Raw genomic sequence first — 19,377 nt, forward strand, 5'->3', positions numbered from 1 at the left:
CTGTAAACGTCCATGATGGAGGAGAAGCTCCTGGACCAACTGGTGGTACTCCCCATGATCCAGCCTCTTTTTTAGGGTCTCATGTACCCACACAGATCTCTGTTTATCTGCTGACAGCCTCTCACCCTCAACCAGAGCTACAGACAGCACCCTCTGCCTCAACATGGCAGCAGCTACACACTGACTACTGCAGGAGAAATACAATAAAAAATAAGTAGACTGATAAATATAAACTAATGCTGCTTTACCTCCTCTGCCATCTCCAGGAGAGCCTTGTTGCTGCTCTCCCACCTGGACCGATACATGGCCGTCTCCTTCTCCAGCTTCTTGATCTTCTTGGTCATCTGTAGCACGAAGGAAAGAAAACTGTTAAATCCCACTAAAGGCAAATACACTTCTGTCTATGCTGAACCTCCACAGTAACGCAGACGCCTCACCTTCTCCATCTCCTGTTTGAATGTGGTGAAGACCTCATTGCTTTTGGACAAAGTGGTCTGAAACTCTTCAAACTTCTCTGTGTAAAGTGACAGCTGGAGAACAACAACAGGTTGGATCACATCAGGGTGCAAACATTTCAACAGTCAAGCTATAAAGGTGAGGAGCAAAGCCTGATGGGAAACCTGCTGTTTGAGGTGAACTTCCTGCTGCTTCATCAGCTCACACATCCTTTGAGACTCCACTGCTTCTTTCAGCAGCTGAGAAGACGAGCGAGAAACACAAATAACTGTAACACTGATGTTTAAGGACCAAACGCACTGCTTTTGTTTTGTTGTTGATGTGAATGTGTTTGTGTGTGTTCAGTGGATAATTACAAATTCTTTCTCTCTGTCGTGTCTCTCCTCCGACTCCTTCAGCAGCTCCTGAGCCTGGTGCAGCTTGGCGTCCACCAGCTGCTGCTGCAGGTCTTTGTGCTTTACCACCTTGTCTATGTGCTGGTGGAGGGTTCACAGGGTCAGAGAGAGAAAAAGCTTCATCACACATCCAGTGAAAATGTGAGTTATACACACTAACATGCTGCACTTCAAAGATGCAGTCGTGGGGCGCACACACACACACACACACACACACACACACACACACACACACACACACACCTCCTCTCGCAGTTTGTATTGCTCATAGAGCTTCTTCAGCTTCTCAGCCAGCTCCGTGTTCTCTTGTCGGAGACTGGCGTTCCTCTCGTTGTGCTGCTCCATCTGAGCCTGGATGTCGTTCAGTGTCACCTGGAAATGGGAGGTCACTTCCTTCCTTTTCTCCTCCTCCAAACGCGTTCTTTGCATCCCCTCCTCCTGCAGACGGACAGAAGTGGACGATGTGTGATGTGTGCAGAAGGAACGATCGTGTTGATTTCACTCCTAACTTAATGCACCTCCACTAACTACAGTTTGGTAAATATCTGTCCAACAACAGTTTATGTAAAACACTTGGAGCAGATGCATGTACATATACTGTGTTATAACTGATGCTTAGTAAATATACGGCAGCTTCTCTGAGGAGTCTGACACCACATTTGAATATATTTATAAACTGGATAAAGCTGGATCTTAGACTATGGTTGCTGAAGTCAATTACTGAATCAGTACATGAATACAGCGTCTATTCATCAAGACCACATGACGTCACAGTGTTTTCACACTGCCATATTTGTGTCCGCTCACAGCAGTCAGGTCACAGGTCACAGCGTTGTCACATTACCAAAACAAGTAGAGTAGGAGGAAAATCAGCAAGAGACCGAAAATGTATGTTACTTGAGGGATGCCAGGAATATATTGTGCTGTTGGCTGTGATACCAGTCGACAAAGAAACCCCAGACTGCAGTTTTATTCCATCCCAGAGGATGTAGACCGGCGGAATAAATGGTTGGCTGCGATAAGAAGAGACCACTGGCAGCCAACAGCTAACGTTAACTCCAGGTTGTGCAGTCAACACTTCATTTCCGGTAAGTCCTCAACTCTATCTAATTTTTATTTTAGTCTTTGAAAACCCCTTACAAAACACGCGAAACATGATTAACTTCAGATGCCATATGATTAACGCCGACAGCCCGACACTACGTTACCTAACGTGATGTTAGCTACCTCAATGGAGATTCACATTGTCTCATGCTAATGTTAGCTAACGTTATCTGATTACGGTACACTCAAAAGCTTGCGGTTTGAGCTGATGTCAGTCACTAATTAACTATTATTCATACCTACTCTTGTCATGGTGTGGGTCCTTAAATATAATACACACTCACCGGCCACTTCATTAGGTAACACTTGTGCGGTCTGATGCAATCCAATCCAATGGTTATGCCATAAATGCTATTTTTACGAAGCTTATACACTTTGGGTTTTTGTTGACATTGTTAGAAAGGTGATAATTATACATTATGTTTATTATAGAGGTCATAGTGAATGGTGCTGGTGTACTGGAGTGCATTATATTGTGCGTTGTTCTCATAATTTTGCCCAATCCATTAACATATATTGAGGGGGACAAAATATTAGGAACACTTTAACATATTACACTCCAGTACGCCAGCACCACACACACACACAGCGTGTTGCAGAGGTTAGAGGACAAAATACTGTTGAGGGTACTAAATATGGGTCGCAACCAATAATGGAAATTTTTAACAAATATCGTTGTCTCTCCGTCTCGTTTAAGTGTGAGGTGTGTACTGCCGTAGCGAAACTGAGGGGTACGGTCAAATCGGACACAAATATGGCGGTGGTCTCATCAACATGACGTCACTGGTACCCATGAATACTCTTCATATTGGTGCCGTTTTCGTACCTTGAGTGAGCGGTTGTGTCTCTGCAGCTCCCTGCAGAGACTCTCCAGCTTGCTGCGAGCCAGGATGGCCTTGCTGTGTTCGTTCCTCAGGTTGTCTTTCTCCTGAACCAGCTGGTTCTGCTTCTTCTGCAGCACTCGCATCTGCTTCTGGGTGTTACGGTGCTCCTCCAGCTGTCACGAAAACAAAGACGTGTTTTGAGGTGTCACTGTCAAAGATTAGACTTTTATCAGCAGCTGTTATCGGGGTGTTGCTGCTGGATGATGGTTTAAATGTACTGATCTGTGTGGGGTCATAAAAACTCATAATTCATTTATATTAAAACAACATTAATCTTGTCTGTAGTAAACTCAGCTCTGTTTCTAAAAAGCTGTTCAAAAATGTAGGACATATTAGCCTTTCATTACACCCCATTACATCCATCCTGTCATGTATAGAGCTGCCCCCAACAGTCCTCATCAGGGTCCATCAGTGGACTAGCCTCCTGCATGACATCACTGCAGTTCCACCTTCATCCTCTTCATCCATCAGCTCTGACACAATGCCAAATCACACATCAGCTTTCTCCAGCTCACATACATCCAAACAGATGCTCTGCCATTCAAACGTCCGCACACAAACAAATGCAGTCAACATAAGCTTTCTGACGGCACACACAGCCCCAGCAGATCATCTGAGGCCACCTGGCATGGATTGAGGTCACAGGACAGAGATCTGCATTGCACCACTCTGTGTCTGTTTGACAGAGATCGCTGCATCTCTTGAAAGGCACTCCTCTGTGTCCACACAGAGCTCAGCTGACGAGCCCAGGAAACCATGTCTTATTGTTTTAAAGCCCACCTCTGTGTTTTTTTATCATTTTATATCATATTTTTCTGAGCCATTTTCATAAATGTTGACTAGCCACACTGTTCTACACATATTTCTTTAAAATGAACTTCATTTTGTGCTCAAAGATAAAAAAGAAAGGTTGTTGCGAAAACAGGAAAAAACTGTTTGTGCTCCAGGCTCACCAAACATCCATATCACCGTATTTACAAAGGAGTCCACTCACCAGTTCAGCGTACTTCTTACAGAGGCCTGCAAGCTTTTCCTCTGGGGTGCTGAGTGTGTTCAGAGTCTGCATGAGGAGAGTGATCTCTTTACCTGCATGAACAAGGAAAACAGAGACAAGACAGAATCAGAGTTAGTTTTTGCATCTGTAGAAAGCAACATGTACTACACAGTCTGGAGTACGTTACTCCTCACCTAGACCCTTCACTTTCTTCTTCTCCTGACTCTTCTTCTGCTCCTTCTCCACGCCGTTGCCGGCTCCGTTGACTTTGCCCTCTGGCTTGTCGTCCTCCCTCTCATTGGTCAGCCCGTTGAGCTCTGGGCTGTGTGACTGGCCGTTGGGCACCGTGCTGGCGTCGTCTGACATGCTTTCCCGACAGTAGGTGCTGAGGATGTCCTCGAGCTGACGGCTCAGCTCCTCGGCCATGTCACATGGAAGTGCTCCCTCTGCGACTACACACAGTGGAGGAAGAACATGATTAAAAAAGTTTTTGACTTCTTCTTGGACTCTAGAGAAAGATGTGAAACCACACTGACAAGAAGACAACAAACTCCTCTCCCTACTGACCATGTTATAAATGGTTCTCGTGTTACAGAGGCAGCCTTGTCAACAACATAGAGTCTGCCTTGTAAATAATTCAACCCTTACCTTCACTTCCTGCCTCGTCACCTTGTGGAGTTGTGTCTGTCTGTGGCGTCTGTGGCTCAGACTCTTCAGGGCTGTTGCTGTCCAAGCTGTCTTTAGCAGCTGCAGGTGACTCCATCCCTCCTGCTGTAGGTGGAGCGTCCTCACCGCCCTGGGTGGCAGACTCTTCTGTGTCTTGTTTTATCATCTCTGGTATCTGTTACAAGCAGAAAAACCTGCGATACTTAACAAGCGCAGTGGCAATGACAGACAACACAGTATAATTTTAACACAACACGGAGCAGCACTCGTTTACACTTGAGCTGATTCAGTAGTTTTAACTCAGAGAAACACAAAACACCAAAAACACGTTTGTCATCTTTTCTTCTAGACCCAACATTGGGTCAGCTGCTAAACCCCCAGACTTACAATTGAATAAATCTGCAACTCATGTCACTACAGTTACCCGTCGTGCTCCACAGTAACGTAGATAGATAGATAGATAGATAGATAGATAGATAGATAGATAGATAGATGTACGCTTTATTCCAGGGGTGGTCGGCCATCTTTGACTTTTCGTAGGCTCAGTCACTGGTGTTTGTTCATTTCTAAAGCCATACTCGGTAAACTCCTGTCATACATTTGCACTTTGATTGGACAGAGATCTGACTGTAGCTACAGTCTGAGATCTTGAGATTTAGTTTTGTCTGTTCCTAGTTCACAGACCGAGCTGGGAAAGAAAACTTTTCTGTGCTCTGCTCCTCTCACCTGCAATTAGCTTTAAAAGATTTGAAACTACATGACCAGAGGCCTGTTTTACAAAGCCAGTTCAACTCACTCAGGATATCTTTTTGTTACGTGGTTTGACGAACACATTGTCTGTCTGTATATCTGGTACTACAAAGCTGGTTATGAACTAATTCAGTCAACTCTGGGTTTTCCTATCCAGCTACAAGTGTGTTCATGTGGAAGAGGCGGGGCTGTTAAATACGAGCAACATCATCAGAACCATAAATGAAGGAGACACTAAAATGTCAGTTTTACTAATAAAATATGATGTGTTTTATCCTCGTTCTCATCACACAGGTGTCTGATGTTATTCTGAGCTGCAGTGATGAATCACAGTGTCAAATATCAATACTGTCACTGCGACTAAAATAAACTTTGCATCAGTTAAAATCATGTGTTCAGTGTGTAAACCATCTCTGTGTTTGTGAGAAGCTGGTTTAAAACCAGTGGAAACAATGAGATGAATCGACTGACCTGTAACAACACATAAGCTCCACTTTTTACCTGAGACTCTGGACTTTGGTCCATGGATACTTTTGTCTTCAGTGATCTGATTGGTTAGAGGTCGGGGTGTTGACAGGCTGTGATCGGGTCAGCTGTTCAGCATCAGTTACCATGGTGATTTGTCATGGTAAAAAGAGAACCAGCTTGAGTTAACCCTGACGTTACCTCGCTAACCCCAAGGTGTTGGCTCGGTTTTGTCATTGTGCGTAGGTGTTCTAACATTTCATCATGTTACTGCAGATGTTTTATGTTTTTTATTGCGTGGCTGTTTGGCTGTAACTTTCTGTGTGCTGCTGTCTTGGTCAGGGCTCCCTTGTAGAAGAGATTGTAGATGTCAACTGGACTTACCTGGTTAAATATGGGTTAAATACAAATAAATACAATAAAATATATGCACAGATATCAAGACACAGATCTTTTTTTTTTTTGTAGACGGTGCTTTAAAATAAAAATGAGAGATTGTATTACCTAAGGTATGCTAGTAAATATAAGATGTAAAAAGCACAGAGGGTTAAATATGAATTGCTAACAGGGTGAATATCTTAAGAAGATGTAAACGCACCGTAAAGGGAGACGGATCACTACAGACACAGTAAATATAACCACTGCTTTGTGAGTGTTAGTCAAAGCTAGACTGAAGCCTGGAAGCTAATAGGTTACAAAATATTCTGACTCTCGTGTGTGTAACGCAGGTTGATATTTTATAAAGAAACTTTAACCCGTCTAACAGTAGCTGTAGCTGAATTCTGTCATTTAATCAGTTAAGCTAACATAAAAGTATTAATAACCTACGTTAACACTAGTTTTAGCTCCGCATGTGCACTTACAAATATCCATTTCCCTGTCCTCACTAGCTTTCGTTTCACCACTTGCTATCGAGCCTTCACATTACGTTAGCTAGCACCTGCTAACGCTCGCTAGCCGCCAGATGCAGCTAAATTAGCTTACACGACCAACAGTTAGCCGTCGCTGGTTCATGTATACAGGACACGAACATGTTAAAACACAGACAGACCACACATGTACTTCTCTCTACGTTATATCCCGCCTTCAAACATGTTAGGGAAGTGTTTACCTTCAGAGTCGAGGAGGAAATATGTAGTGTGTCTGTGAACTGCAGGTTTCCTCAACAGCGTGAGCAAGAAAAAAACACTTCCGGTCATAACTTTCTTCTTCGTCGTTGATGTTTTTAATGGCGGTTTAAATCCTGGCGGGATGCTCTGCTGCCATCTACAGACGATCTGTGGAAATCCAAATGTCCATGTGGCTCAGTTTATGTGAGCATTAACGTCAATATTTACGTTTTATAATCTATAAAGAAGAGAGAGTTTTTTGGTGAAATAAATAACACTTCCAGACAATCCAAACAAAATATAATTTTAGATATTGATTATCTTTTAAGCAGTTTAATATCAAGGTTTCAAGGTTATGTATCGTCATATTAACAATTACAAGGGCAGTTGCTGCCACTGAAAAACTTGGGTCACAGACTCCCTCCAATAATGCAATTTAAGTATGAAATAACAACAACAACAATAATATTAACTCTGATTATAATAATAATAGGGTACTAGTCCATACCCATTATGTACAGCATACCATACCATGACTTAGTCATACCAAACATTAGAAAACACCAACATTGGTCCACAGGGGGAGCCACAGCGATCGGTCGCATTTTAGCCATTTTTAAGCATTTTTCTGTTGTTATAGCGCCACCCAGTTGCCAGTTAGAGTTAAATTTCTCCAGTCACCTTGAGGCGTCCTGTTCTACATATCTACCAAGTTTAGTAAAAATCCATATGGCGGTTAGGCCTAGATAAGAAATGAGCTCTCTAGCGCCCCCATTTTGTTTGATGGGGTCAATAATGGAGGGGTCCCCTCAGATTATGTGTGGTCATATGCCTACAAAGTTGCGTGGTGATGGGTGAAACCCTTGAGATGTTATACACCTTTATGTGATGAGCCACGCCCTCCGCAATATTCATTGCCTTATAGAAGCTCAGTTTTAGTAAGTTTTCCAACTTTTGCCAAGAGGGAACTTTAGATATTGGTCCCTAGATTATGTTCACCCAGTTTCATGCAGATCGCTCAAACTTCCTAGGAAGAGATCCATTTGAAGTGTTTTTCAAAAAATTCAAAATGGCGGAAAATCTATATAAGCGGAAGTTATGGGTTCTTGAGGCAAATGTGTTCCTCATGAGGAGAGGCATCTCTGTGCAAAGTTTCATGTCTCTACGACATACGGGGCATGAGATATGCCCATTCAAAGTTTGACATTTCAATCGGTTGCTATAGCGCCCCCCTTTGGCCAATTGATGTAATATTGCTTCATTGGCATCCTCCCATGACCCTCTACCACTGTGCCAAATTTCACATGGATTGACCAAGTCAGTGAGGAGACAAACGTGGAACAGACACACCCATAGACAGTTTTCGTCATTATATAGTAAGATAACAAGATAATCCCTTTGCATGCACGTACAGGCCGTTTATGCATGTGTGTGTACTTCAGGCCTGTGTATATATGTCAAGAGTGAAAGAAAAAAAATAATTTGATTTGAATTTGATTCATAAAATATATTTTCTTCTCGTATTATATATACACATAAATATACACAAATTCCCCTCTCATCGGTGCACACATTAGTGCCTCTGTGCCGTCTCTAGTCTGGCCTTTTCCAGGTCTTGATCTGGTCTTGATCTTGGTTGTTTCCTCCTGGACAGTGGCTCTGACGCTCTCTAGTCCTCGGCCCCCCTCGCTATGCTTACTGTACAGTCTCAGGGTGCTGGACCTGGGGATGAAACCCTCCATGCATTGTGAGAAGCTTCCTTGTCTTGGTATCAGCGGCCTTTATCTCCTCCTTTGACAGCTTACGATACTAGCAGGGTATCTGATGACTGGCAGGGCAAACGTGTTAATGGCTCGGACCTTGTTCTTTCTGTTCAGCTGACCTTTCAGGACCTGTCTTACCCTGTGTAGGTATTAAGCTGGGGGTGACTTCCTTGCTGCCTCCTCATAGTTCCCATTTGCCTGCAGGACCCAAGGTATTTGTAGCTGTCCTGAACATCTGCAATGCTGCCCTCTGGTAGTTCAACCCCCTATATATAAAATATGCTGTCCAGATTTAAAGCACTTCTCTGTCGTGCAGTTTTTCTGCGTCTCCATTGTGTTTGTATGATCCTTTTTGGCACACTTTGTTGTAGATGCAGTTTAATGACTGCAGTGAGGCCAAAGAAGGAGGGGTTTTAAAAAGGTGATTGGGTCAGCCATGTGTCCATTCAGAAAATATACCAATGGACCTGTATTATTGGCCTGTCAGACAAAAAAAAGGCACATTGGCCTACTTGTAAACTGCCCGAGCTGCCAGATTGCCAGTCCACCCCTGTATCCAGATGTGTCTACAGAGGAGGCCATAGCTGCTGATTGTTGGAGCAAGGTTTCAGGAGTCAGAGTATTCTTCCATCCATCCATTTTCATCTGCTTATCCGTGGCCGGGTCCCAGGGGCTGCAGGCCAAGCAACGCACCCCAGATGTCCCCTGGAGGACCCCAAGGCATTCTCAGGCCAGATGAGATATAATCCCTCCAGCGTGTTCTGGGTCTGCCCCGGGCCTCCACTATTTGGACATGCCTGAAACACCTCCAGCGGGAAGCACCCAGGAGGATCCTGATCAGATGCCCGAACCACCTCAACTGACCCCTTTCAGTGCAAAGGGACAGCGGCTCTACTCCGAGCTCCCTCTGGATGTCAGAGCTCCTCACCCTGTCTCTAAGGCTGAGCCCAGACACCCCACGGAGAGGAAGCTCATTTTGGCAGCTTGTATCCACGATCTCGTTCTTTCGGTCACTACCCAGAGCTCATGACCATAGGTGAGGGATGGGACGTAGATGGACTGGTAAAACCGAAAGCTCACGCTTTTTGGAGATCAATGTATTTTCTAATCACAGTCAAAGAATTTGACCCAACCTTCTGCTTGCCACTGTAATATAATTTCATGTAGCATGCAAGTGAGGGAAGAAACATCGTCATTAAAGGGTTGCAACATAACTTTATTTGTTTGGTACAGTATTTTCACTGAACAATTTAAATTCAGTATATTTTCCTTTACATTTTTAATATTGTTGCTGTTTCCTGTATGTATTTTTTTGTTTTCATGTTCATGTTTGTGTGTCATGTTCAGTTGAAGTGTATAAGTTTCTCGTCACTCATTCATACCGTCGGTAAAGTCAAGTCAAGTCACAGTTTAAGATGGGTAATTTTGAGCAAATGAAAAATCATAAACAAGAATAGAGAAAATAAATACATGTAAAAGAAATGAGAGGACCAGAGCAGAGAAAACATCAGGACTGGTCAGTGATGGCATATGAAAAGTATCTTTACAAACATGTAGCATTGTAAACATTTGTAGCGTTAGACAACATTACTTGACCAAGCCAAGCATGGCTTTAGATTCTGATATAGACATGAACAGCTTCTAGGACGGAAGACAAGTCAGATTTGAGATATTTAGTGATGTCTGTTCATTCCCCTATAGATAACAAGGTTCCTGATCATGCAGCCTGACTAGGACAAACTTTTACTCTAAACACAGTTATCCAAAAATATAGCCCAGAATATCCTGATCAGGAAAAAGATCAAGAAAAGCAGAAAAGGCTTGTATCCTCACCTCCTATTTTATTTTCTTTTTTTTCCTGTGACGTGTTCTAATGAGGCTTTTTATCCACTTCTCAGAAGTGATTAGAATTGCATCTGAATCCCTGTCAATGTATCAGAACATACATATAGTTTAACTTATAATACTTTAATGTAAATCACTGCACAATTTCTGAATCCCAGATTTTATCTTAGAAAAATGTCAAGTAGTCGCCTCTGTTAGCTCCACCCAGTGGAAGGAGTGTCACCTTTGAGAGCACTTTGAAGGTGGATCTTTGCCTCTGGGGTGCCTGATTTTGGACAATATTTATTGCAGTCTTCAGAATCATTTTGCAGATTTCTTTTTTTTTCTAACTCCCTAAACAGTACTTGAACTTGAGAGAAAAGAAATAATAAAACTGAGAAGAGAGGGACTGAGCTATTGCAGCTTCTAATGAAAAGAAGCAAGTTTTAAGTGGCCTGAAGCAACCTCTCAGTCACTGACTGGGTCAAGCCAATCACATGAATCGAATATTGAAAACAAGACATCAAGTAAATCATTTCAACCAGCCTTCAGGATGACAAAACTTTGGTAAACTATGACAGGAAGGTTAGTACCTGCAATTGTCTGCTATGATAGTCGCTTCAGTTTCCACAGTTTGCATCATGTGCCACATGTACAATATTTCTATCAGCGCACAGAGAGGGGCTGGCTGCAGGCCGGGACCTCCAGAAAATGCTTAATATAATATTCTACTGTCCGCTGCATGAAATACTTTGATTCCAAAACATATGCAGCATAGCTATGCACAGTGAAAACCATTAAAAGACTGTAATAGTGGGGATCATCACACCAATTGACAAGTGGCTGGAAAGACCAGTTTAATGCAGTTACTCAAGTAATACCCCCCCCCCCCCGGACAATTACTCTGCCTTGATTCAATTTCCATGGAGTTAGATTTGTCTCAATATTATTTGTGTGAACACGTCGATAATTCATGTGTTAATGAGTAATCTGTAAAAAAGAAACACCTTCCACAAATACAAAAAAAGATTTAACTTAAAAATATTTTGCAAATTCAACAAATTAAAAAAAATCTGTTAATTATTTTTTTATTATAAAAAAATTACATTAAATATTAAATTATATTGTTTTTTCCATTTGATTAATTTACAAATAAATTGCATTTGTGAATATTTTCCTAAGCTTTCTGACTTTTTTATGCACACAGATCCATTTCATATCTGCAAAGCAGTTTTTATTTGTATAAATTTTATATTTACAGATTTACACACAGATTCTAGATTTTCTCACACAAATAATATCCACACAAATCTATCTCCATATTTGAGTATTTGCAAAATAGTTTTTGGGTTTACAAATCTTTTTTTTTTATGTATTTGTAGTTGCTTCATATTTACAGACTACACATTAACACACAGGTTATCGATCAGTTTGCACAAATAAAATTGAGACAAATTGATCTCCATAAATTCCTTATTTTAGGTGCCCACAGTAAAGTATGCCACTTCTCGAAAGAAACAATGGCAAATAATGTAACTTTAAAGATAAGGAAAATAGAGCAGCAATGTTCTGCACAAAACGTGTGCACATTCAAGTAAATAAAAGATATAAAGAAAAAAATAATCTATAAGTCAAAGACAGATACATAAGAACCTCCAGTCTTTGTTGGTCGGATTGGCACTTTTGTGAATAGGAGTGCATTTCTTTCTTTCTTTTTTTTTATTTTTCAGAAATATAAATATTTTCCTGGTTGATGCACTGATTTTTTTCCAACATTGCAATTCTGGCATTATTCGCAGGCCAAGCACAGAATTGGCCATGAAATCAAAGACTTCAGTTATAAACGCTGCTCTACACATCTGTCATGTAGAGGCAAGTTCTTGATGCTCAATTAACTCGTGATTTGAACTCTCATGTCGACCGGGAGCGCACGTGTTCTGTGGATAACATCTCAGACTCACCAGAGCCTCGCTGACGTATGAATTAATGCTTAAACCGCTGCATGTGACAGCAGCATGTCACACTATAACGTTCTACACTGTCCAAGGAGTTCAAGGCTGTAATTAAAGAGTGTGACACTAAATCAAACCAAATGGAGAATCCAAAGTCTGTCCGTCCAAAAAGACGTCCTGTCATTTAAGAATAAATTGTTGTGTAAATAAAAAAACCCTATTTGATCGCCCGTCATGTTTGTTGTTAATAACATAATTCTGTTCACATTTCCACGAGCGCTGGTTCAGTCATCCACAGAACACGGGCTCCCAGACTCGGATAGGGACAGAGTCATAGAGTCAATCAACCTCTTCCTCACACAGTGCCTGTCAGTCAAACATCACACAACCACAGTTCTGCTCCATCCACAAAGCCTAAACCCTGATCCGAGGTCGGCGTCTGTCACAGTCAGAGCCGATCCACGGTCGGGGTTTACGGGGGCTGTATTAAACCATCTTAAGTCACGTGGCTAGAAACAACAAAAAAGTTTCCATGAGATCTACAGCGTGTGCGCAACAAATCCCTTCTGATTTCCAGGAGTCTCTTTTTTCATTGTCTCAATTAAAACAGAAAATATCAATTAAAACAAAACCGAGGGCGACATTTTTATAAATAAAGTAAATATAATAAGTGCTCCGAAACAAAATAAAACAGCCAAAAATTGCCATTTTCACACTTAAGAGAAAAACTAAACTGAAAAGGTACACTCTGCAGGAAGTGTCGGATACTGTTTCTGAACAGTATCACCAGCCAAAGTGAAAGTGGGGACGTTTACATGCACGCTAATATTCCACTATTATTCTAAGTTTGATGCGGCCATGTAAACAGCAAATTAAGTTTACAATTTTTCCGAAAGTAGCATGTTCAGATTAAGACAGGTGGGATATGCCGGTATTATTCAGGTTTTAATAGCTTCATCTGGACATGTGTACAACGCACTCAGAATATGCATCTTAGTTCGGAGTTTAAATGCAGTTTGTGACACAGCCTCTGGCCTGCTGGCGTAGAGATGCGTGCCCAAAAGAGACGCCAACAGTTCTAGTTGTGAGGAGAAAAACACAGACTTTTAAACACTATGAAAGACGTGGATATCAACAGGTTTTTGGATATACGCATATCGCAACACCGAGCTTTTCAAGAAGGTGGTGAAAGGAATAAAAGCGGGAGGCTGTGCTCACACGGTCCAACAGGTCCACTACCATTTAAAAAATTATTTTCTGATATGCAAAAAAGCAAAAAGACAAGCCGCTCCAGTGGTTTCACTGTTCTCTCTTGTGACGTGATAGGGGGACATCAATCGGAGTATGAAGGGCTGCATGTGAACGAGAATATTAGTGGAATATCCATTTTTATTTGCTGTGTAAGCCGCTTAGTAGGAATATTGTCTTTTTTGGAAAAAAGCAAAAACCGGACTATTTTGTGCACGTAAACGTTCTCAGTTAAAGTCATCCCCAGATTCACTTTCATTTTGCACTGAGGTTTTTCTTTATTTGTGTCTAGTTGTGTGTGTGTTACCTCACCTGCAGGCTGTGCACAGGTACATCCTGACCACAGCAAAATAAGAAAGCACATGCAGAGGGTGAAGTCTCTGCAGATAAATGCAGCACTACACGCTGGCAGCGGGTCATGAGTGTATGTCTATACCTTTTTTTTTTCTTGGCACATTTCCTGCATCGTGTACCTTTAAAAAGAAAAGAAAAGAAAAACTACTTTTTCCACTCCAAAGGCTACGGAAACTATTTTTACTTGCTACTAGCCACTCATCTGTGAGAGGTGTGTGTACAGGTGTGTCTGCTGGTGTTGTATGCAAGTGTGCATGAAGTGTGCGCAAATATATAGATATATATTTATATATATATATAATGCAAATACATCAAAATTCAAATACATATTCATACTTGAATTTTTGGTTGCAGTTAGGCTCGTCACTTGTCTGAGAGAGACGTATCCCCAGCCAAACTCTGGTTGGTTGTTTCCTTGCCAAGCAGAGGATAGGCTATTTACATCAATACCTATACATATCACAATGGACCCATGCAAAATCATTAACAGTTGTCATTCCCATTCCTCAAAAAGATGGTGATAAAGAATGCCATTGGTTATATATCAGTTCTACCACTATACACAACACCACCACCGTCACTACACTATCACTGTTAACACCACCAAACCATTTCAGTTGTGGCCCAGTTCCTGCTTTTTAACTGTAACAAGAAACGCTGAGCGGTGTATAGCAATGTCTCACGGGATTTTTCACGCTGTTCTCTATCTCTCTGTGCCAACTGTCTGCGTGTTTGGCCAGGGATACTCAGTGACTGTACGCAGGGTAATATAACACCATGCAAAAAACCTACCACATACAACAGGGGGGGGTGGGGGGCGCAGGGCCTCGCTAACCAGCAGCAACCAGACAATCAAACCACAGGTGGTGTTTCATCCTAATTTAAACATCTGTAATCTCTTGAGTTCATTTAAATATAAAAATATGTTTGGTTTGCTGCTGCTGTCGGCACTTTCCCCCTAAATCCCCAGCTCACCTTCTTTAATAGTTAGATCACTTCATAATTCAAATGTATTGTTATTAATAACACAGCACACGACGAACATTGGATCTCTAACTATACCACCCTCCAAAACTGGATTATTTTTTTCTAGATCTTTAAACATATCCTCTAAAAAAACCCAAACCCTTTTCCACTACACATCCAGAGCCCTTCCTATGTTCAGATAAATGTTTACACGTCTTCCCACCTCGACCCTCCCCCCAAAATTTGTCCCACTAAAAAAAAAAAAACAGTTGACAGAAGGGAGGAAAAACTAAAATCAAACTTCTTAGCTTGGGCATCAAACTGAGGGCAGGGGAACGCCCTCGATTTTGGGTGGACATGTATTTCGAGGGATCAGCCCAAAGCCTAACGATCAGGGAGCAAATCAAGTGTGTAGAGAAAGAAATAAACACAAGCACTAAAAAAGGTGCAGATAAATAAGAGTTGGGGGGAAATAATTAATTATAAAACAAAAGGGATCATGTTACTAGGTTTATTCAGACTGACATCGAGAGCCAGGCGTATTTCCCCCTCATGCACCCCAGTTTGTGGACTTTGCATTGGGATGCATGGGTACTCTGAAAGCAGGAATGTCCCATTGAAAAAAAATGAGCGTGTCTATAAAGATATTAACCAACAAACCATCGTTTCTGCCAATGAGAGCTATCACATGGCAGGAGGATGTCTGTGTGTGCATTTGAAGCAAGAGCAGACTCACACTTTGGGCTATGAGGCGATCGCTTCCTCTTCTGAGTGAGTGTAATGGAGTTTGTGTGGCGCACTCCTCGTGGCCAGGTAACACATGAGTCTGCCCTGCACGAAGCCAGTCCACTGGTTGAGGAGGATGAAGACAGGGGGGCATTTTGTTTTAGCTTTCCTCCAAAGGGTGGGTGTGTCTGTGTGTGTTTGTGGGGATGGCAGAGGGGGTAGTGGTATTTCAGGGAAGAGGGCATGGAGGTTTGACTCAGGCGTCTTGGGGTCCTCCATGAGATGAGGAGGTATGGAGGGGGTAAATGGTGTATTTTAGAGGAGAGGAGTGCAGGCTTATAGCTGGAAGCCCTCCATGGGGGCCTCCTGCTGGGGGAAAAGGAACTGCTGGTTGGCCTGGTCCACCTGAGGGGCTAGACTGCTGTCCTCGTCTTCCACCCCAAAGTAGTGCTCGATTAGATCAAAGGCCTTCTGGTAGATCTCCTGGTTGTCATGGCTCTGGAGGAACTCGATCTTGTCCAGACCTGGAAAAACGAGTCATGTTAGATCAGTGTATTTTTGATAAAATATCGGCCAGAAAATGGAACCTTTATTCTAAAATTAAAACTTGCAGCCAGCTACTTCTGTCTGGGTAACAAACACTAGTGCATTGCTCAGTGGCATGTTAAGCCAAAAAAGTTCTGCTTCCCAGATCTTCTGCATCGTTGGGCCCATAGAGCGAGCACACTAGACACTTTGCAGCGCCCTTTCTAGGGGCTTGATCTCAACTCACACTTGTCAACAACAGCTACCTCCAGTGCCCCAAGCTGCATATCTGCTGTAGATCAACTGCCACTGCTTTATAACTGCACTGTGCTAAATCTACAGATGAATGATTTGTCTACAACGATGCACAGTATCAGCTTTTGGTTCTGACAGTCGACCATTCTGCGGAGTCCCGACCCAGCCCTCCTGGTGTCAGTGTCCAATACGATACAATTCTGTACATGACATTTCACATCTGTCACTGGTGATGTGTGTGTGTGTGTGTGTGTGTGTGTGTGTGTGTGTGTGTGTGTGTGGACACCATGCACAGTACCATAGGCTTCTTCAATGAGGCTGCAGTAAGGGTTGACTCCAGTGCCGTTGTTCTCCTGCTTGGCCTCCTGCTCGCCCAGCCTCAGGATGTTCTCCAGCCCGTTGAGAGCCACCTGAACGATCTTTGAGTCCATCACGGTCAGCAGATCGCACAGCGGCTTGATGCAGCCCAGGTTCACCAGATATCTACACACAGACATTTTCAGAGGTGCTTCTTAATGTTTCATTTCAAAGTCACGAGTCGACGAACGATATGTTTTTAAGCTTTCTTTTACTCATGGTCATCTCTACATCCATGGGTATTCTACTCTATTAACATTTTATATGTGCTTGCTTTGCACTATTATTATATTTTTGGACAATGCTAACGCTTAGCATGATCAGTTCAAAGATCAGTTGGAAGGGTTCATATTTTATTTTACTATACAGATTTAATTAGGTACAAGTTTGTTTGCTTTCATTTATCCAAACTGGGAGTCACTGCAGCACATATTAGTATTTGGTGAAAATATCTTTCGTGATATGATACATCATAAAGGTCACGATGGTATTTAAGTTCACACAACAGTTTCTGTATACTTTGAACAGTGTGTGGTAGTGGACTATACTGAGGTCATGTTTAGATTTACTTTATTAATGTGTTAGAATACAGGCACAAGTTATTTACGCCAGGTATGGTGCCGTACGGCAGTTTAGTGCACGATAGTGCACGCGATTGTGGACAACGTCGTTCGTAAAAGCCTATGTGAAGTTTGTGTTGATTTGGACCGTAATAAGTTTTTGACTGTTGAAGTTAAATAACGGAAATACGATGAGAATATACAGAAATATTGAAATCAAGTCAGTAGTGAATCGTACATGATGTCATTTTGTTTTTGTTTATTGTATACTGAATCAGCCTAGTTAAACCTTTTCTCTGCCTTTCGTGACTGTGGATCCAAAGAAAAGGAACAGAAACACGACGCCTCACAAACTCAGTGGCCTAGGAACTGTGGTATGTTGAAACAGCCACTACGCAAATATTTACATTTATTTTAAGATAATTTTTCATTGTTAGTTTCTAATATCCTCCGAAGTTTCAGCACCATGACACCTCCATGTGCATTAAATTGCCTTAGTTCTCATTTTTGATTGCCCAATTTTTCCATCGAGATAAATTTCCACTAAATTTTAACTTAATTTCCTGATTGGTTCACAATTAAAGCACCAATCAGAGTTTTACCCATCATTTACAACCTGCTGAAACTAAGTCTGCCACTGTCAGGGAAATATCTCTGCCCTGTATTTTTACAATACCTTTTCATAAATTAGCAAACATGTTGAGAATTTTTCATTCTAAGTGGTCTTCATGAACTCTTCAAACTACAAGAAAATATGCCGTTCATGCTTCCACAGTCATCACTAAATGCCTGCCCATCAAGTACCTTCCTTCTTCCAACTGATCTGGTACTGCCACATGATGAACTATCTCACACAAATAAATAAATCAGAGGCATCTTGACCAAATCAATCTTGTTATGAGCTGAGGAGACACTGCGCTGTAGTTCGTCACTCTGAGTCTGACCTGATCTGCTCCGGTGTTCCTCCAGAGGTGGCGTTAGTGATGGCCCAGGCCGCCTCTTTCCTGGTCCTGAACTCTGCTTTCTGTAGAATGTCGATCAGCACCGGGAAGATGTTGGCGTCGATTACAGTCTGTGAGGCAGGACCACATGTAAAATCAGAAAGAAGCTTCAATATGGTTATGACATCTTTGCAACTTTTATAAAACCAAGGCCTGGGTTATACCAGCTGGTAATCCTAAATGCTAAGTTGGTCTTTGTTAAGACCAGTCTCTGGAAGGGACTTTACGCTGGCTGCACGAACCACACTTGGGCCTCGTCTTAACAACGCCCGCTCTCAGCCCTGCGTTTTAGCTTGCGCCAAGTTGATGTGACATAATGGAAATAAATCTGCAACTGCCTTCGGTAACTGTCATCTTACTCGCTGATAGGCCGATGGCAGGCAACAACGTGAATATTGGCCGATATCGATGTTCAGCTGAGAAAACGGTGCCTCCCTAATGGGTGTTCAAATTCTGTGGCTGTGAATCAGGCTGCTGTTATATAGAAACAGCCGACTGTACACCTGCTCCTGACCAGGCTTAAGATTTATGCACAGTCTTAGCAAGAAGAAGGCTTAAGCTTAGACGGTGCAACGGGCAGATTAGATCAGACTTAGGATGCCAAGTTGCGACTGACTTATCTTAAGACCAGGTGTAAACCCTGTTGTTGCAATTGGCCTCTGGTGATCAGAGATGTAGTGAGGATGGGTAAAGCCTATCTCAGCTACTGTATCATGAGCCTGTAAGGACTGTGATGAATGAACCTCTCAGTCTGTGTTTATTTCACAGACTGATCTCAAATCAAAGTCAGTGTGATTCTCATTATAGATACAGTGGTGTGAAAAAGTGTTTGCCCCCTTCCTGATTTCTTACTTTTTTGCATGTTTTCCGCACTTAAATGTTTCAGATCATCAAACAAATTTAAACATTAGTCAAAGATAACACAAGTAAACACAAAATGCAGTTTTTAAATGAAGGGTTTTATTAATGAGGAAGAAAAAAATCCAAAGCTACATGGCCCTGTGTGAAAAAGTGTTTGCCCCC

At 42.1% G+C, this 19,377-nt stretch overlaps 2 protein-coding genes and 1 long non-coding RNA gene across 5 annotated transcripts in view; all 3 read right to left on the bottom strand.

The window, feature by feature from the left end:
• The window catches only part of txlna (taxilin alpha), a 12,053-nt gene extending 5,125 nt beyond the window's left edge, over nucleotides 1-6,928 (bottom strand). The window contains exons 1-10 of one of the 3 annotated variants that reach the window (XM_050035473.1): nucleotides 6,826-6,928; nucleotides 4,482-4,693; nucleotides 4,028-4,285; nucleotides 3,834-3,925; nucleotides 2,782-2,952; nucleotides 1,095-1,289; nucleotides 813-932; nucleotides 621-695; nucleotides 438-530; nucleotides 249-344 (exon numbers count right to left, since the gene is read on the bottom strand). In XM_050035473.1, coding sequence (XP_049891430.1) covers nucleotides 249-344; nucleotides 438-530; nucleotides 621-695; nucleotides 813-932; nucleotides 1,095-1,289; nucleotides 2,782-2,952; nucleotides 3,834-3,925; nucleotides 4,028-4,285; nucleotides 4,482-4,665 — 1,284 coding nt within the window. In that variant the 5' untranslated portion in view covers nucleotides 4,666-4,693; nucleotides 6,826-6,928. Of the gene's footprint in view, nucleotides 1-248; nucleotides 345-437; nucleotides 531-620; nucleotides 696-812; nucleotides 933-1,094; nucleotides 1,290-2,781; nucleotides 2,953-3,833; nucleotides 3,926-4,027; nucleotides 4,286-4,481; nucleotides 4,694-5,750; nucleotides 6,131-6,825 lie in introns of those variants that run through there. The other 2 variants (XM_050035472.1, XM_050035471.1) reach the window with 2 other exon arrangements.
• LOC126384511 (uncharacterized) overlaps nucleotides 1-19,377 on the bottom strand; it is a 490,327-nt gene that overhangs the window by 158,538 nt on the left and 312,412 nt on the right. The window lies entirely within an intron of this gene.
• kpna6 (karyopherin alpha 6 (importin alpha 7)) overlaps nucleotides 9,788-19,377 on the bottom strand; it is a 19,876-nt gene continuing 10,286 nt past the window's right edge. Inside the window, exons 12-14 of the mRNA XM_050035481.1 lie at nucleotides 18,298-18,425; nucleotides 16,735-16,919; nucleotides 9,788-16,180 (exon numbers count right to left, since the gene is read on the bottom strand). Of these exons, the coding sequence (XP_049891438.1) occupies nucleotides 15,993-16,180; nucleotides 16,735-16,919; nucleotides 18,298-18,425 (501 nt within the window). The 3' untranslated portion in view covers nucleotides 9,788-15,992. The remainder of the gene's footprint in view (nucleotides 16,181-16,734; nucleotides 16,920-18,297; nucleotides 18,426-19,377) is intronic.

This window comes from Epinephelus moara, chromosome 22, assembly GCF_006386435.1.
Source record: "Epinephelus moara isolate mb chromosome 22, YSFRI_EMoa_1.0, whole genome shotgun sequence".
Classification (NCBI taxonomy): domain Eukaryota; kingdom Metazoa; phylum Chordata; class Actinopteri; order Perciformes; family Serranidae; genus Epinephelus; species Epinephelus moara.